Source organism: Bufo bufo, chromosome 9 (assembly GCF_905171765.1).
Source record: "Bufo bufo chromosome 9, aBufBuf1.1, whole genome shotgun sequence".
Lineage (NCBI taxonomy): Eukaryota > Metazoa > Chordata > Amphibia > Anura > Bufonidae > Bufo > Bufo bufo.
In genome coordinates this window covers 55,260,403-55,280,142 of record NC_053397.1, presented here as the reverse complement: position 1 = coordinate 55,280,142, position 19,740 = coordinate 55,260,403, and the positions used below count along the sequence as shown (strand labels likewise).

General features: G+C 49.5%; 1 protein-coding gene across 1 annotated transcript in view; it reads right to left on the bottom strand.

The window, feature by feature from the left end:
- Nucleotides 1-19,740, bottom strand: part of HFM1 (helicase for meiosis 1) — a 204,098-nt gene that overhangs the window by 17,569 nt on the left and 166,789 nt on the right. The window contains exon 27 of the mRNA XM_040408743.1: nucleotides 15,175-15,260. Coding sequence (XP_040264677.1) covers nucleotides 15,175-15,260 — 86 coding nt within the window. The remainder of the gene's footprint in view (nucleotides 1-15,174; nucleotides 15,261-19,740) is intronic.

The window sequence follows — 19,740 nt, the reverse complement described above, 5'->3', positions numbered from 1 at the left end:
AGTTTCGCAGACTGGACACGAAACTGCAGCTTGCTGCAGTTTGATGTCTGGTAACAAAACAGAACTGATGCATCCTGATCAGTTTTGTCCCCATTGACAATGAACGGCAACAAAACGTAACCATTTTTGGCCCACTTTTGAGATCCTCTGCCGGATCTCAAAACCGAAAACGCTGATGGGAAAGTAGCCTTAGGGTCCATTCACACGTCCGCAAAATGAATTTTATCGGAACGGGTGCAGACCCATTCGTTTTCAATGGGGCCGGGATGTGCTGTCCGCATACGCATTTGTGGATGTCCGGTTGTCCACACTTCCGCATCCGTGCTTCCATTTCCTATGCTGCCCCATAGAAATGAATGGGTCCGCAATTCCGCTCCGTAAAATGCGGAACAAAATTGCGGACATGTGAATGGACCCTTACGTTCCATTTTTTTGCGGATACGTGTTTCCAAAGAAACCTTCAGTTTTCTTTTTACAAAAGTGCATCCGCATCCGTTCCGTGCTTCCGCAAAAAAAAAAAAAAGGAGGAATAGATGTTGCTAGGGTTCCAAAAAAAATATATTAAAAAATAAAAAGATGTTGTTAAAACAGGTGACATGTGCTTTTGGTGTCGTACAGTGCTGTTGTCACGACCGCTACCCCAGCAGCAGTCGTGTCGCACCAGACGGAGGGGAAGGGGGACCCTTATCTACGGATGGGAATAGTATGGCCACCCCTGACTAACCCTAAGCTGGCACCTGTCTGCCCTGATACCCTAGACGGGGTGTGAACCCGTGCGGCGAACAGGATGCCTAAACCCTCAGTCACCCTAACAAGCCTAGAGTGGGGAAAGGCCGATGGGAGCACTAGTCACCATCACTCATGTCTAGGAGAACAGCAGGGGAAGACAGCAACAAACAAACTATATCAGAGATAGACTTATCCAGTCACGAGCAGAGAAGGTGATCCCAATCACGACAGTCCACGCCGGACAAGAGCTCCACAGCAACACCATCAAACGATCTCCTTCAAAGGTCAGAATAGAACTGGAAGTAAGGACTATATCTGGCAATGACTGCAAGTGAAAGTGAAACTAATATAGTAGCTGGGAGTGGCAGACAGGACTCACCTGAGAAGGATGCCTACAAACTCCCAGTCAGGACAAAAAGGTTCACAAGGCAAAACCCAGATGACATACCCTGAACCACGGAGCAAACTCACAAGCTATCGCGAGTAGCAAGTCGCTGCGACCTTCTCCTCCCAAACCTGTCTGGATCAGTCACAGTCGTGACAGCTGTGTGAGAAACTTTTGCTTGGCTAGCATTGTTTTCTTCCCATTTGTCAGTGATCATCATGGCAGAAGACCTGGATTACGTACTATTTCACTGGATTCTTAGTTTAGTTAGATCCCCTGTTGTTAGTTTAGATTAGGGACTCGCAAGAGAATGAGGACCCTTGACGTGGGCTTGCGGGCTGAAGTATTTTGTAAAATCCAAGTTTATTTTTACCTTCTAATACCTCATTTCTAATTAAGTCTTTAAAAAATAATTTAGAAAGAACTTCAGGAAAGTCACAGCACTCTTAATCTTGAAACCAAATTTAGTGTTTAATCACACCGAAAAATACAGCAACGTTTCGACACACAGGTCTTTCTCAAGCTACATGTCGCTTGAGAAAGACCTGTGTATCGAAACGTTGCTGTATTTTTCGGTGTGATTAAACACTAAGTTTGGATTCAAGATTAAGAGTGCCGTGACTTTCCTGAAGTTCTTTCTACGTTTGAGGGGTCCCTGAGGCCGGGACCTGACGCCACGAGCACCGCCGCCATATCCTGGACTATTTGTTCTAGTAAGTGGTGCTGTCCTATTCTATTTTTTATGTTAAAAAATAATTTATTCATTTTTAAATTTTAAAACAAGATTTTTGTGAAACTCACCTGTAAAATCTCTTTCTCGCGTAGTTCATTGGGGGACACAGGACCGTGGGTATAGCTTGCTGCTGCCACTAGGAGGCGACACTAGGCTGAAAAAAGACTTAGCTCCTCCCCTGCAGGCTATACCCCCTCCAGCCTGGAGAGAGCATGTCAGTTTGTGCTCAAGCAGTAGGAGCAGTAGAAAACATGTGCCAAGTAAAGGAGAATGCAACAAACACCGGCAGAAGCGAACCCGCTAAACACCCGACCGGCAACCAGACATCCCTATCAACAATAATAAATACTGGGTGGGTGCTGTGTCCCCCAATGAACCACGCGAGAAAGATTTTACAGGTGAGTTTCACAAAAATCTCGTTTTCTCGCTGGTATCATTGGGGGACACAGGACCGTGGGACGTCCTAAAGCAGACCACGGGAGGGATAAAAGTCCACGCCCATGGAGTAACACCCTCAAGAATGCTTAATGCACTACTGCCTGCGAGACCCGGCGGGCCGGAGCAGCACTGGCGATGCCTAGGAAGCACCTGGCAAAAAACTTGGTGAACGCGCGCCAGGAAGACCAAGGCGCTGCCTTATACAACCGCGAAGCTGATGCAGGGTGAAACATGTATCTCACAAAGAGTTGACCACTGGTCAGATGTCCCAAACTCCACCGGGCAGTGCCTTGCCCCGGGAGCGGAATGCCTAAGCAGCCGCCAAAGGATCCACCTGGAACACCCCTTGGAGACCATCGAGCCCTTCCAAGGACCTCCAGGAATGACCAGGTAAAAATCTGCACGGCGGAAAGAGCTAGTCATGGACAAGCAAACCTCCGAGCTCGAATACATCCTGATGGAGAGCACACTCTCTCGAGTGCGAGGGAAAAGGAAAAAGAAGGGAAAACAATGTCCTGTCGACATGGAAGACAGCGACTACAGTCAGCAAAAAAGAAGGTAATGGGCGGAGCACTGCCTTATGCAAGTACCTGACAAGAAAAAAATGTACGTACAAGAAAAGGCACTCCCAACTCCCAAACTCTGGTTGATAACCCACAGAGAAAAAACGCCTGAATCAGACACGGCCCACCGCGGGCCAAGGAACCAATACATGTGAGATAGGTAGAGTAAATCTGGTATGAGAACCACCGACGGCGAGGAGCTCCGTCAGTGACCATATATTGACGGCGTGGCAACGCCGCTCGACGAATATTTAGACTAGACCAAGATAAGAGAAATACCCCTGCTAGATAGAGTGCGATGACGACGTCCAACGCCCCACCCGTACCAGGGAACACTGGTCAGATAAGAAAAAAAATGATGAGGGGAGTCCAGAGCAGCGCCACGCATGGCTACTGGTCAGGTAGATAAAAGGGAGAGACAAGCAACCAGCGGTTCGAGGAGGAAGAAGAAATAGAAAAGGAGTTCCGCTCCCAGAACGAAACGTCCATCAACGGTGGTAACGCATGACAGGAGCCCCTGCTCCGCCTGGCGTGGTGAGTCTCATAGTCTACCCACGGAATGGGTAGAAAAAAGGTATGATTACCATCGGACTGATCTGACAGACATTACTCATGTCGTAAAAGAGATAATTGTAGAAACAGGTAGCACACCCAGGATCAATAGGAAGAATTCACCTGTAGAAGGAGGGTGTGAAGGCGTCACAGTCCACCAGCCGGGACCGGAAACAATACCCCATGCAAATGCAGATGAGGGAAATGTAGTAACGTAGGAGCCACCAAGGCTTGCGGGGTGGCCGTGAACCCGGAGCCAGAGAAGGAAAAAGATGGAAGGAGAGAAGCTCATTCCCCATCTGGGACTGGCACTATACAGAAGAAGCCACAGGATGATAGTGGCGGTGCCATACTCCGCCTAAGAAGGAACCCATACAAGGGGAACCAAAAGACTATGGCTAGCATCATATTCCAGCTGAGGAGGGGGCCACACGGCAAAGGCCACTGAATGCGGCGTTAGAAAAAGAACCCACCAAATGAAGGAGCTGTGGAGGAAGAACCCTAGTATGTCGAGACAACGCAAAGACCCCCTAGTATCATTGTAGTCACAATATATCCTGTCAATGCTGAGGGGAAGGTCTGAGGACTTGCAGTATAAGTCATAGAACCCTACTGCCCCAGGTAAGTAGAGCTAGCCTAAAAGATCCCACCAGACAAGGGCGCCGAACAGGAGCAATCGCCAAGCTAGCGTCAGGGAAGAACCCCTACCTGAGGGGGGACACCCACTGCAACGGCTACGACCCTTAGCACAGCATAAAAGGTGCACATGCGGAGGAGAACACTGTAAAACTTAAACCAGAGTGTCAGCATAACCACTTTCCCAGATAAGGAGGAGTGGGGCTAGAGAATACAGAGTCAGTAGGACCCTCGACTCGTCGGAGCGGAATCACAATATTATGTGCAAAGGCGTACGCCCTTTACATTATAGAGGACAAATACCATGACCAAATGAGATGTGGTCTCTAGGATACTGACGTGTTGCCGGGTAACACCTGAGAGGACAGAGGGTGATATATTCAAGCCCAAACCAGTATCGGCAAGAAAAAAGGCCACAACGGGAAAATAGCCACGGTAGATATCCATAGTTACCAGATGAAGAGTCCAGGGCACCAAAAGAAGCTAGAGCATCTAGAGCCCTGGCACAGTGGAGGTGCAGCATCTCAAGATGCTTAGTCATCCACCCGTTAGCGATCACTAACGAAAGGGTAAAATAACAGTAAGCATGGAGATGTCAATGTGACTAAAGAAACAACCTCCAGTGGAAGAGCAGCATTCCGCTCAAGGAAGGGGGTAGCGCAACCGTCAGAACCGTATCCAATGGTACTGGAAGTACCCCATCAATGGAGTTTGACAATGCCTACGTCGAGCACTGCCTCAGTGGTAGTGCAACAATTCCTCCCAAAAGGGGGAACAACGCATACTGCAAGAACTGTATCTCGAGGAAATGTAAGCACCCCTCCTAAGGAAAGGGGTGATGCATACTGCAGGAACTGAATCCAGTGGCAGAGAGATTATGCCACTTAAGGAAAAGGGTATGCATATCGCGAGTCTAGTACCCGGTGAGAGTGCAATTACTCCACCTAGAGAAGGGTAATGCATACGGGAAACACTGTGCCCTAACGCCACCTATGGAAGAGGCTAATGGATACGGTAAGTATGGTACCCGTGGAACTGCAATTCCGCCACCTACAGAAGGGGGAACGCCTACCGCCGGCGCTGAAGTCAGTGCTAGTGCCGTTAGTCCACCTATGGAAGGAGGTAATGTCTAAGGCAAGTACCGTATCCAGAAATAGTGCAAATACTCCGCCTAAGGAAGGGAGTAATGCATATGACAAATACTGCTGTCTACCGTGAAGGCAAACCTGGAAGATTGCGCTGGGTAATGACAGAGTCCGAATCAGTGATCCCCCCACCCCCTCGGACAGAACCTTCCCAGGGAGGAAGGGTGCGTCTGAGCGTGACACTGGGGAGGAAGGTTGGGGGTGCGGGAGTGACCGAGGAGGAATACATCCTGCTCTGGTCCGCATGTGTGCAATCTTGACTCTCAGAGTCTTGTCCATGCCAGCCGCAGACTGTCCTGGTGGGATTTATCAACCAAACTACCCGGGGGTGTGTGTAACATCCTGAAGTATGTCACTAAAACTTCTGTATCCCTGCTACAATAATGTCAGGTGCATATGTGTATGTCCATCTTTTGTAATCTAATTGTGCATTGCCATGATATGTATTTTTCATGTCTGTTTTATATATCTGCTGTAATTTCAATGTACACCAGCAGGTGGCAGCAGTATGTAGCAGGTCATAGTTAGTATCTAGACTGGAATAGTTCATTCCAGGCTAGCTCCCCCCTTTCTGAGGAGGAGTGGAATGTTCCCACATCCTACTTCAGGGGGAGGAAGGAAAGTTAGTCAGAGTAACCAGCCCCCCTCTTGGGGAAGGCTGTGTTGGTAGGAGCTCCCAGAAACAGGGATCCCAACCTAGGATCCAAGCCTTGGCTGAGGCCCAGGATCATCTCTTCCCAGCCTGAGTAATTTACCTCAGCTGGTGGACAAAACAAGAAAAGCAGCCATCTACAGAACTATAGATCTCCAGGAAGAAGACATCATACCCTGCGAGCAGTCCTGTAAGTACAGATCCAAAGACAAAGAGAAGCTAAATACCTCTTCAGCTAGTCAGGCCCAAACTAAGCAGACTACAGACAGAGCAGAAGACAGATACCTGCCAGATCTACTAGGCGTATGTTAAGAAGCAGAATAGATATAAATTCCTGCCACATATTGCCAATACCTGCTGGGATCCAAGACTATTGCTGTAACTTGTATGGATCAAAGCTGCATTAAGTAAAGACAAGTTGGATCCTATTACCTGTTTGGATCTCAATTATTCCTCCATTACTCCTACTGACCACACTCAATTTTATTGCAAGTGAGCCAGGATTCAGGAGTCCAGCCGTACCAAGGTAGGAGACACCGTTGACACTACCATATTTGCTATACAGAGACATTATCCCCCTCTGCCATTCCTCACCTGGTACGTGAGCTATAACATCTTAAAGGGCCCTGCTACAGTACCTGCGCAAGCTGCAATTGGCGTCACGAACTATTATACATATAAACTGACCCACTGCATAGCATCCCCACTGACCCAGTGTCCTGCTCATTGCATTAAAGTGGCGTCACGAACAGGATCGGATTGAATTGTGTATCCATCCCTGATAACAGAACCGGATCCAATTGTGTGTTAAAACGGACTCAATCGCATGTTTCACAGTACTGCAAGCGCTGTCGCTTGAGCAAAGACCCTAAAAAGTGACTGTATTGCTGTGCCAGAAAGCGCTAGACGTGCGCTCCAGCATTCAAAGAGTTAATTCGACATTGTGAAATTCGCCATATTCGTTAAAATGGTGCTTCATTTTCATGCCCAGAAACAAAGGGACAAAGAAACGCCCTCTCAAGAGCGCGAAAATGCTGAATACACCCCCCAGAAGCGGGAAAATCTAGTAACACCCCCTCAAGAGCGCGAAGATAACGAATACGCCCCTTTGGAAGCGGGAAAAATAGAGTCTGCCCTTCATGAACTTACTATTGGGACCCGAGGTGATTAAAACTCCACCCTCTGCGCCCCTCCCTTAGTTCTGGCAGTCAGTGTGTTCAGAAGAACAGCAAAGATGGCCTACCCGCATCCCAGGTGGAATGAGATGTCCATCGGTGGAGAACCTGTTTACCCAGAACAGCCGCTGGAGATCCAGGTCTCCCAGCTATTGCAAAAACGCGGTCCATCAGCCTTTGGTGCCGGTCCGGAGGCAGTGGATCCCTCCGCACCCAAAAGCCCAGCATCACCTACCCTGGCCAGCATCCCAGAGGAGTCGGAGAAGGCCGCCGCTGATGCCCCGATCCCTGATGTGAAGAGCCAGGATCTAATCAAGTTCCCGGAGGCCGTGGATGCCTCCGCATCGTCAAGCACCCCCGCGGAAGAAGACGTGCCTATAAAGATGGAGATTGACGTCAAGCCTGTTCCCGCGGAGGACGCTGCCGCCACACTCACCTTCACCATGGAGAAGCCAGAAAACCAGATGGCGCCTGAATCCCATGAAGACCAACAGGAGGCACCGGAACCGGCCGCGACAACAGGTAGGAGCTGCCGCGCTTCCTGAGGCCCGGTCCGTGTCCGCCCCTCCGCCACGTCCAGAAACCCCAGCACCTGTTATCAGGCTTAGGTCTGCATCGCCACTACCACCTACTGGTGCGGCGGAGGCGGCTGGTGATTCCACTCCGCCGCCCAGCTACGAGAAACTGCAGAGCCTGAACCCCGATGTGCCGCATGAAATCACTGCTTTCGCCCAGACCGCATGGGAGTACAAGTCAGCGGTTGAGGAATGGGTGAAGCAGGTGATCGATAATCCCCAGCCAGGAGACCCCAAACTAGCCAGGAGAACAGGAACTGTATTATGGTTCTCAGTGGAAAGAGGGGTCGGATTTGTGCAAAACAGTCACTCCGGCACTGAACTGTTCGTAGGCCGGCGTTCAGTCAAGAGACATTATTTGCCCCAGGCCCGGCACAATCTTTATTCAGGAGATCAGATTGAATATACCCCCATGCGGTCCATGCAAGGACTCTTTGCGGCGGGTGTCACCCTCCTGGACAAGCCGCTTACCCCTGCCATTACCCCAGAGACCTGGACGGAGGATCCAGGCTCTGCGGGCAGGACCCGTTGTCTGCAAGAAGCCCCGGATGGTCGTTTGCAATTCAAAGAGAGGTCACAGCCTGCACCTGCACCACTTATTCCAGACCTGTCACCACCACCAACCTTGAGGGTAGGACAGATAAATAACTCTGTCCTGACCTTTAACCCCAAGGTACAGCCTTGCTTCATGCCACCATATGTGCTACCCTGGAAGCAGCCCCAGCAATCTGCTCCAGGCCTTCCTGAACCCCTGCAGCCAGAAGTTCTGCCATCTCCTGTCTCGGCTGTGGATTCCGGGCTACAGCGAGTCACCGCAGCATTCTCAAAGCTGTCAGCACAGCCAGTTCTTGCAGCTACCGGTAGAGGGCAGTGGCGCACCACTACTAACGCCACCCTAAGCTACCAACAGAGGCTGGAACACCCTCTTATGTGTTTCAGCAGCTCCAGCAGTGACGAGGAGCTGGACACCTACCTGTAAGGTGTCCCCTATCACAAAAAATCAATCAGTGACATTGTTTGGGAGCCACGCCATGGACTGATCTCCTGACGGGTGAGGACCTGTTTGGCATTTGTGTGCTGTTTTAACCGTTTGTTTCAGGTTGCCAGTGTTTGTCCTCATCCAGATGGTCATGTCAGTTAGGACTCCCCCCATCAGCACTTAACCCCCTCATGTCCAAGTTAACTGTTTTATCCCCTTTCTTAGGTTACTTGATAGCCTGTTGCTGCTATTAGACATTTTAACCCTTTGGATTACAATTAATTCCTTTGCCCTGTGGATTGCAAGGAACTTTTATCAATTTCCAGAGGATTCTACTACATGCACTTCCAGGAATAAGGACTCAAGTTATTGTTGAGCCTATCCTTGCACTTATAAAATTGCACTATTTTATATAAAATGTTTTATTGCAACATAAAAGCTTGCACCCAAAGAAAGGACTCAAACGTGATACCTGAGCTCTTTGTGATTTCCTACTTTAATATTTCTGCACTATTGTACCTGTTTACTGTTATGTAACGTTTAAGTAACCTGCCCATTGTGTGTATTATCCTTCTAGGTGCCGCAATGTGAATTTATGCACTGTTTCTAATGATTGCACTTAACAAAAATGTAGCAACTTACTTAAAGTGTGCCTTTTTCCAGCTCTTGTTCTCTCCCCCTTCATATGGACTGTCATCATAGGGACATTGAATACTAATGGCCTACACACGGTGATATATACCCATAGGTACCCAGGGTAAGACCAAGTGGTAAGTCCAGACAGATCCAGTTACTTCACAGGTACCCCTGCTGCTTCGGGAATCGTTATAAGCCCTAGGCTGCTCCTTCCCGCTTGTTAAATGTTCCGGATTGTTCCCATCCGGAGGTGTCTCATTTCCAGGAGACCCATGGGAACGTACTGCCCTCCTCCTGTGACTAGCCAGAAGACACGGAGATGATAAATATCTTCCCTTCTGAGCGTTTGCCTAAGGTATGGTACCTCAAGCCTTAGAGCCTTGTATTTAGCTTCCTCATAGACATCATAGTGATCGTGCTACAAGCCAAATTTTTTCAGGCTATGGTGCAGGGAAGGGAATACAGGATAAAGCCACCCTTCTATTTGCGGGCATTCCATTACATAATGGTGGGATTACGGAGTAAAGACACCCCCATGCTTTCTTTGATGTTTGATGGCCATAATAACATACAAAGTCAGTTAGTAAAGGTTTTGCTTTGTGCAGTATTAGGTTACCTGGTTATACCAAGAGAAGGAAACTGTGTGTTGGACACTTTACTCTAGCGGGCAGGAACCTCGAGGAAACCGTTCAATGTTTTGTCTATGTGTGTCATTATATGTATATTCACGCTGCACTTTGTATTGTATTGGGTACCCAGAGCTTATTCCTCACCGCCTATCATACGCCGAGGACGGCTTCACTTAAAGTAAGCAGGTATGTAACATCCTGAAGTATGTCACAAAAACTTCTGTATCCCTGCTACAATAATGTCAGGTGCATATGTGTATGTCCATCTTTTGTAATCTAATTGTGCATTGCCATGATATGTATTTTTCATGTCTGTTTTATATATCTGCTGTAATTTCAATGTACACCAGCAGGTGGCAGCAGTATGTAGCAGGTCATAGTTAGTATCTAGACTGGAATAGTTCATTCCAGGCTAGCTCCCCCCTTTCTGAGGAGGAGTGGAATGTTCCCACATCCTAGGAAGGCTGTGTTGGTAGGAGCTCCCAGAAACAGGGATCCCAACCTAGGATCCAAGCCTCGGCTGAGGCCCAGGATCATCTCTTCCCAGCCTGAGTAATCTACCTCAGCTGGTGGACAAAACAAGAAAAGCAGCCATCTATAGAACTATAGATCTCCAGGAAGAAGACATCATACGCTTCTCTTTGTCAAGAAGGGCCCTGCTACAGTACCTGCGCAAGCTGCAATTGGCGTCACAAACTATTACACATATAAACTGACCCACTGCATAGCATCCCCACTGACCCAGTGTCCTGCTCATTGCAGGTGGAATGGGAACTTCCAGAGGATCACTTACCGGACTGCGTAGGCGGTGTCTTATCAACCAAACGACCCCGGAGGGTGGATTGGGAAGGTACGGGAATCCTCCATTGGACTAAGCAGGCGGTGCTTTATTAACCAAACGACCCCGGAGGGTGAGTGGGAAGGTCCGGAGATGCTCCACTGGAGTGCGCAAGCAGTGCTTATCAACCAAGTAAGCCCGGAGGGTGATTGGGAAGGTCCGGAGGTCCTCCATTGGATTGCGCAGGCAGAGCTATCAACCAAGCGACCCTGGAGGGTGATTGGGAAGGTTCAGTGGTCCTCCATCGGATTGCGCAGGCAGTGCTTATCAACCAAGCGACCCCGGAGGGTGATTGGGAAGGTCTGGGGGTCCACCATTGGATTGTGCAGGCAGAGCTATCAACCAAGCAACCCAGGAGGGTGATTGGGAATGACCGGAGATGCTCCACTGGAGTGCGCAGACGGAGGTTATTAACCACACGACCTCTGAGGGTCAGTGGGAAGGACCTGCGCAGTCGGTGCTCATCAATCAAACAACTCATGAAGGTGGATTGGGAAAACACAGAGGTACTCCTCTATCCGGGATGCACTTTAGTTTTCATTATATTTATTTATTCATTTTAAAATGGATGCCCAGCCTCAAGTGGTCAAGAGGCAGGGAGGGGTTAAAATGCCCAGTAATAAAATCCCTTGCACTGCAGATAGTATAATCATGTACCAGCCTCAATGCAGTGGCTGGTCATGAAGGGTTAACCTCCTGGAGGACCAGGGGCGGGGCGGACTCACGCCAGACCGCGCCCCCCCTCACATAACCATACGAGAGCTGCGGCCTAGTAGGCCATGAAGACGGGGGCTAAAGTTGTGGAGCACGGCCGACCGGGATGCCACTGCCGGCCGGCCGGAGTACAGAGCGATTCGGAGCCGCTGGGACCGGAAACAGAAGGGAGGTAGGGCAAAGTGAAGCCAGGGTCCGGTCGTCCTGTGCGGGGCTTTAACCCTTCCGCAGCTGCGCCTGCTGCCTAGAGGGGTAGATAATAGTGCTGGGGAGCCGGGAGCCTCCTCCGCTCCCCTCCCTGCATAACACTGGCAGTAAAGTCTGGGCCGCAGCAGCGCGGACGGCTGCCCCCTGTGTCCGGCAGTGTGGGACGTGGCCATTAACCCCCTATGCGCCGTGAGTGGTAGTGGAGGGATGCCCTCAGAAATCCTGGGCACAAAAGTTGGAGCCCGGCGTCTGCCAAAGACAAAGTGGGAGTGGGGGTGAAGAGAGAGAAGAGGGAGCCCGGTACTTGTCCAAAGAGGGAGGCAGGGAGAGGGTTAACCTACTTACCTAGTCCTGTGTACTCACCCCATCTTCCTCCTCTTCTCTTCACCCTCCCTAGTGGACCGGCAGGTCAGCTTTTCCAGCAGGGTCACCTCCTCAGCTGCTGGCACCGGAGTGGCAGGAGTCTGGCATGGCGGTAGGGTCTTCTTCTTTGGTGGACCTAGGTGACCCCTTGGCTGGCGGGAAGCAGGGGAGCGAGGCTGCCCTGGTCCTCCTTTTTCTTCTGTGGGGAGGTAAGCAGTGGATTTTCTCACCGGTCTTGCTCCCTGGGATAACGGAGAGGCTGAGCAACTCTGTTTCCCAACCTAAAAAGAAAAATATAAAAAAAAGAAAGAAAAAAAGAATCAAATAAGAACGCCACCCTGCATAAAGCAGGGGGGTCTGCCTCCTATGACACTAAGCTAAAAACTGACATGCTCTCTCCAGGCTGGAGGGGGTATAGCCTGCAGGGGAGGAGCTAAGTCTTTTTTCAGCCTAGTGTAACCTCCTAGTGGCAGCAGCAAGCTATACCCACGGTCCTGTGTCCCCAATGATATCAGTGAGAAATTTGTGTATGCCCTCACAGCTAAACACAAACATGTCCCATTTTTATTAATAAAAATGGTATATGTCTGCATTCAGCTTTGAACAAGGACTACACCAGACGTAATCAGGCCTGCAATCCACTAAGAATAAACTTCTACGCAGAAAAGGTAAGTATATAACACCATATTTTCATCCAGGCAGACCCTGCGTTATAAGCATCAGAGCATTTCATGCTCCAATTCTCTCCCTTGTCCTGCGCTTGATCGTGCATGGAAAGGGCTATTTTTGTTAAACCAACACACTGCCGGACAGATGCTTCCGGCAAGCAGTGTGTTTGGTGACGGCATCAGCTTTGATGGGCCGGCTTTAGCACTGCCCTACCCGTTTAACAGGCGAGGTCAGCGCAGAAGCCCGCACATTAGTGCTGGTGACATGACCGAACTGCTTGCCGGAAGCATCTGCCTGGCAGTGTGTTGATTTAACAAAAAGAGCCCTTTCCGTGCACTATCAAGAGCAGGGCAAGGGTCTGCCTCATATCGCACGGTCTGAACCTGGACAACCCCTAGGGGAAGGACATGATAACTTCTACAGTTTACTCAATCTCCATGCTGCTTAAGCATTGGTGTGATTAAAAATAGTAGGTCATTATGTGCCGTATCATAAAAAAGATGATTTTCTATAGTGAGGCTGTTCCATGTATTGGTGACCGAAAATTGCAGTCCACAATGCACGGAACAGATGCACAACATTCGTGTATATCTGGCCTTTTCTAATATTAATGACCTAAACAGAAAATAGGTCATCAATATTAAAGAGGACCTTTCACTACAATAAAAAATCTAAACTAAGCATACAGACATGGAGAGCGGTGCCCAGGGATCTCCCTGCACTTACTATTATCCCTGGGCGCCGCTCCGTTCTCCCGGTATAGGCTCCGGTATCTTCATATTTTTGGCTCAACTGGGAGGAGCCTGCCGGCGTCTCCTTCTCCCAGGCTGTAGCGCTGGCCAATCGCAGCGCTCAGCTCATAGCCTGAGAGGTTTTTTTTTCTCTTTAAATACAAACATAATTTTTTAAAGGGCTTCTATCACCAGATTTGGTCCTATTTAGCTGACTGACACTAGCGATGTGCTAGTGTCAGCAGTCCATAACAGTGTTCTTACTTATCATCTGTCTGCTGCCGTTCACCTTAAAAACGTACTTTTATAGATATGCTAATGAGCCTCTAGGTGCTATGTGGGCGTCATTAGCACCTAGAGGGCTCCATCCACTAACCATTTCAGCCGCCCATCGCGTCCCTCCAGCCCGCCCCGCTCCTGTTGATTGACGTGAAACTTCTCAGTATCTCGTACCAATTCCCGCGCCTGCGCCGTGCGCTTCTGTATTCTCCCGGCGCTGGCTTCCTCACTGCGCCTGCGCCAACTACGTTACAGTGAGGAAGCCGGCACCAGGAGCGCGGCATTCACTCACTGCGCCTGCGCCGTTGCACGGCCGTGGATGTATTGCGGCCCGCATACGGCACTCAATGCACGGAATTAACAATCAACGGCAATTTCCGTGAGCCCTAATAATCTAATTTGCGAAAGAGGCCTACTATCAATTCAAATCTAAGAAAATTAGAAATATAGATTCAAAAATATTGTTATTAAAGTTGAAAAAATAATATTTGCTATGCAATAAGTTATGCATTGCAGAAAGGGAATTTATAATGTATGCTATCAGACATTTTCTGAATAGTCCTCTTGCACAAAATATATATAATTTACTATATTTACACAAAAGTGAGTAGGCATCTGTCATGAAGAAGCATAGAATATGTGCAAATGAGCATATAAAGTACTGTATCACTCAAAAGTACACTATCTAGGCTGTTCCAGGACAAATGGCCCACTTACAGAACATAAGGCGTCACGCACACATCCATGGAGCACAGTCCGTGTAAAACCGGCTTGCCATGCTGCTGAGTGCAGAAGCGCACAGCGTCATAGCAACCAATGACGCCGTTCACTCCTGCACTCCAGAGCACGGCAGGCTGGGTTTACACGGACCGTGCTCCATGAATGTGTGTATGAAGCAATTTAAAATACACATACTTTTTAATAAAATTATATACTCGGTCATGGTACACCTCTGCTCTGGTGTCCCACAGGGCTGGGCGCTCTTGGATAAGCACGATGAGTTTCTCCACAGCAATATAACTTATTTTTTATCACCCTTCAATATCAGCACTTGCTTCTGCCAACTTCTCTACAACTTTCCTTGGTGCTGAAGGTCACAGGGGGCAGGCCTATATTTTTTTCTATTTCCTGCGGATCCGCAATTGCGGATGACATTTGGCATCTTTACGGACGTCATCCACATTTTTGCGGACCCATTGACTACAATGGGGCCACGGACCGCAATTTACGGATAAAAGACATGATCTATTTTTTTCCGGATCCGCAAAAACAGAACTGCGGATTCGGACAGCATACTGAATGCTGTCCGCATATTCTGCGGCCCCATAGAAATGAATGGGTCTGCAATTCTGTTCCGCAAAATGAGGAATGCAAATTGTGGACGTGTGAATGGAGCCTTAAAGGGGATGGCATTTGAGAGGTATAAAGTGGAACAGAGTCAACCCTACAACATCTCCTTGCATATTGTTATAGCTAAAATAAATGTGCGATAGAAAATGACTGAATATGATAAACTGCAGCTATATTGAATGCAAAAACAACATACCAACTCCAGTTCTCTGGCATTAATTTCTTCAATTTTTTTAAATGATGTAAGGCCAGCATTCACCATTGCATTAGCTAAATTAACACCTGGGGAAAAAAAATTGATTTTTTGTACTCACCGTAAAATCCTTTTCTCGTAGTAGGCATTGGGGGACACAGCACCATGGGTATATACCCAGCTGCCACTAGGAGGCTGACACTAGAAACAAAAAAGTGTTGGCTCCACCCAGATGGGCTATACCCCTCTGCCAGAGCCGAGAGAGATCAGTCGGTACAAAAGCAGTAGGAACGCCACACCTGAACCAAAAACTGAAAGCCAACAAGTCTTCAACTGGGGAAACCCGACAACCAAACTAGGCAAAAGCCGGAACTTCAAACAAGAAGAAACTCAAGAAGGGGGGGATCTGTGTCCCCCAATGCCTACTACGAGAAGAGGATTTTACGGTGAGTACAAAAAATCCAATTTTCTCGTGCATGGCATTGGGGGACACAGCACCATGGGAAGTCCCAAAGCAGTCCCCGAGGGAGGGAAGAAAAAAGCGCCATGCCACCAATCTAAAGCACAGCTGCTTGCAGAACCTTGCGTCCCAGACTGGCATCAGCAGAAGCCAAGGAATGAATATGGTAGAACTTAGAAAAAGTGTGAACCGACGCCCAGGTGGCGGCCCGGCAGACATGGGAAGCTGATGCCTGATGACGCACCGCCCAAGAAGCCCCAACCGCCCTAGTCGAATGTGCGGTCAACCTGGAAGGGGGAGCCCGCCCCTTCGCGACATAGGCCTCCTTGACGGCCGACCGAACCCAGCGAGAAATGGTGGCCTTGGAGGAAGGCAAACCTTTACGAGGGCCCGCCGGGACCACAAAAAGAGAGTCCGAACGACGGAAGGGTTCCGTGAGGTGAAGATACAGGCGAAGAGCCCGAACCACATCCAGGCAATGGAGGGATTTCTCCAGAGAGTGAGAAGGTTTGGGGCAGAAGGAAGGAAGGACAATCTCCTCATTAATATGAAACGAGGAAACCACCTTCGGGAGAAAGGAGGGAACAGGACGCAATACCACCTTGTCCTGATGAAACACCAGGAAAGGCGAACGGCAAGAAAGACCTGCAAGTTCGGAAACCTGGCGGATGGAGGTGACAGCCACGAGGAAGGCCACCTTAAACGAGACAAACGACAGAGAGATCTTTGCCAAGGGCTCGAAGGGCGATGACTGAAGGGCGTCCAGGACGAGATTCAGGTCCCACGGCTCCACCGGAAAGCGAAAGGGAGGGGTTCGGCGAGCAACACCCTGGATAAAAGTCCTAACCTGGGCCCGCGAGGCCACAGGACGCTGGAAGAGGACCGAAAGGGACGAAATCTGCCACCGTCGACCGCGACAGCCTGAGGGTCCCTGGACCGCGCAACATAGCACGGGAGCCTGTGGTTGGGACGCGACGCAAAGAGATCCACGTCCAGAGTTCCCCAACGGTGACAAAGTTGGAGGAACACTTCTGGGTGGAGAGACCATTCGCCCGAGTAGACCAGCTGACGACTGAGAAAGTCTGCCGCCCAATTGTCGACCCCGGGAATGTGCACGGCGGAGAGGACCGGAACGTGCTTCTCCGCCCACCGCAGGATACGGGAGGCTTCCTGTAGGGCCATCACACTCCTGGTGCCCCCTTGGTGGTTCAGATAGGCCACGGCGGTGGAATTGTCCGTCTGAATCCGGATCGGGAGACCGCGGAGACGGGGAATCCAGTGAGACAGTGCCAGGAAAATCACCCTGAGTTCGAGGACGTTGATCTGCAGGGAAGACTCCTGAACAGACCAAAGATCCTGGACAGTGAGGGACCCGAATACCGCCCCCCAACCCGAGAGGCTGGCATCTGTGGTGATCACCCGCCAACGGGGAAAAGGAAAGACCGGCCCAGGGACACCGTCCGAGGATTCAGCCACAAGGAGAGATCCTTGCAAAGCTCGGGAGGGAGGCGGGTCTAGTGATCGAGGCCTGCCGGGGACTTGTCCCACCTGGATAGGATGAACAACTGAAGGTCCCGGGAGTGGAATAGGGAATGGCCTCGAAGGAGGCCACCATCCTGCCCAGGACGCGCATACACATCCTGATGGTCAAGGGAGACGGGTCGCGGAGACGAGTCACCCCCGCCTGAAGAGAGGCAATCTTCTCTGGGGGAAGGAACACCCGCCCGAGGTGAGTATCAAAGATCATGCCCAGAAAGGGCATCCTCGGCATGGGACGAGAGAGGACTTGGAGTGGTTGATGAGCCACCCGAATTGGGCAAGAGCCGAGAGGGTGATGCGTAGGCTGGACAAGTTGTCCTCCAAGGACGGAGCCCGGATCAAAAGGTCATCCAGGTAAGGCACCAATGCGACCCCCCTGGCAAGGAGAAGTGCCACGAGAGGCGCTAGCACCTTTGTGAAAACCCTCGGGGCAGAGGCCAGGCCGAAGGGCAGGGCGACGAACTGAAAATGGAGAACCCCCCCCAAGTTCAGTCTGGGCCGGGGTACTAGACAGGGGTGCCCGTTGTCGCCTCTGCTATTTGCAGTTGCGATTGAGCCATTAGCCGCAGCAATTCGTAAATCAATGGACATCCGGGGGTTCCAATATGGGACAGTTAATAATAAAGTGGCGATGTATGCAGATGACACCCTGCTTTTTCTGGGAGATACTGGTCCATCGTTGGAAGCGGCTATGAAAATCATTGATTGCTTCGGGGATCTGTCGGGTCTGACTATTAACTGGAGTAAGTCGGCGATTATGCCGCTCGACGGGCAAGTCCAATCACAGACAGTCCGAGACAGAAATATTCCATGTGTAGCGACCTTTAAGTATTTGGGTATCCATATATCTCCGAGAATCCGAGACTTTGGGCGCCTTAACTTTGACCCGTTGGTTATCAAATTTCGTAATAAGACTAAGGCATGGTGTAAACTATATCTGTCGGTGGCGGGAAGAGCTAATCTCATTAAAATGGTGTTGATGCCCCAGCTACTCTATGTTCTACATAACTCCCCGGTCTGGCTGTCAAAATCCAAATTTGTTCCTATCAATGCTACTTTCAGGGAGCTCATATGGCGGAAGGGGCAACCGAGAATTAAGCTTGAAACGTTGCAATATCCTAAAACAGAAGGGGGCCTTGCAGTGCCAAACCCCTGGGTGTACTTCCTGGCTGCACAATGCCAACATTTTAAGGGGTGGATGGAACTGGAGTCGAGTGAGATGTCGTGTCAGTTGTTTAAACATTGCTTGTCCTCTAATGACCTAATGCTGATCCTTGAGACTAGGGGGGCTGGAAAGAGTGGTCCGATGGGCGATTTGGGACACTTGATGCAGTCCGTATGGAATAAGATCAAGCTCCTGAGGGGGGTTTTCGGCAATACGGAATATACTCCACTGTGGGGCAATCCTGTGCTGCCGGAATTCCTCTCCCTGTCTGAGTTTGGGGCATGGAAAAGGAAGGGTATTCTGAGGTTGGGCCATCTTTTGGAGGAAAAGAAGTTCATGTCATTTGCCAGATTTCAAGAGAAGTATGATCTGCCTAGAACTCACTTTTATAAGTACCTTCAGGTGAGACATGCTTACAACTCCACATTTAAAGGTATGACTATGGTGGCTGGGAGAGATGCTGCATTGCACCAGATTCTGTCCAAGGGGGCGAGGAGAGGTATGATTTCCTGTATATACAAGCTGCTGCTTGAGAAGTTTCTAATGTCGCATCCGTTTACGGCTAAAAGTAAATGGGAGAAAGATGTTGGCTAATTAACTGATGACCAATGGTCTGACATACTGGAGGCGATACCTCTCTCTTCCTTGAGTGAAGGACGTAAACTCTCGCAGCTGTTTATTGTCCATAGGGTCTACAAAACACCGTTTTTTTTGTTCCGTATAGGGTTCAGACCCACGGATGAGTGTCCAAGATGCTCTGTGGTGTCTGCAGATTTGTTGCATATGATGTGGACGTGCGAGAGGTTAGGGAGATACTGGGAGTTGGTACGTCAGACAATACAGGACGTTTACAAGGTACGAATACCCTCTGACCCGAAAGTGTGTGTGTTAGGATATGTCTCTGAATTGGCCACTGGGCAGGTGCATAAAATAGCTATAGGGAGAATGTTATATGTCGCTAGGAAGTTAATAGCCCTACATTGGATACAGACAGCGCCGCCAATCCTAGGCGAATTCCTAAGTGCGGTTGACACAATGCTGAGTTATGAACGGATGGTGTACCAGAAGCGTGGATGCCCAGCGAAATTTGAAAAATTGTGGGATCCATGGCTGTCGTTTCGACGTCTGAATAGAAATGTTTAAAAATGTGCCTTTGTATTTTGTAGGTTAGGGTGGGGTGGGATGGGGGGGGGGGAGGTTGGATTGGAACTGGATTAATACACATAGTTTGGTGCCCTTTTTGTTATTAGTCCTATGGATAATATGTCTCTATGTCATCCTTGTATGTATTGTGGAAAAACGTGTATTTACACTGTAAAATGTTTAATAAAAATGATCTGATTTAAAAGAAAATGGAGAACCCACCGCGAAGCAAAGAAACCTTTGATGGGAGAGGGCAATGGGG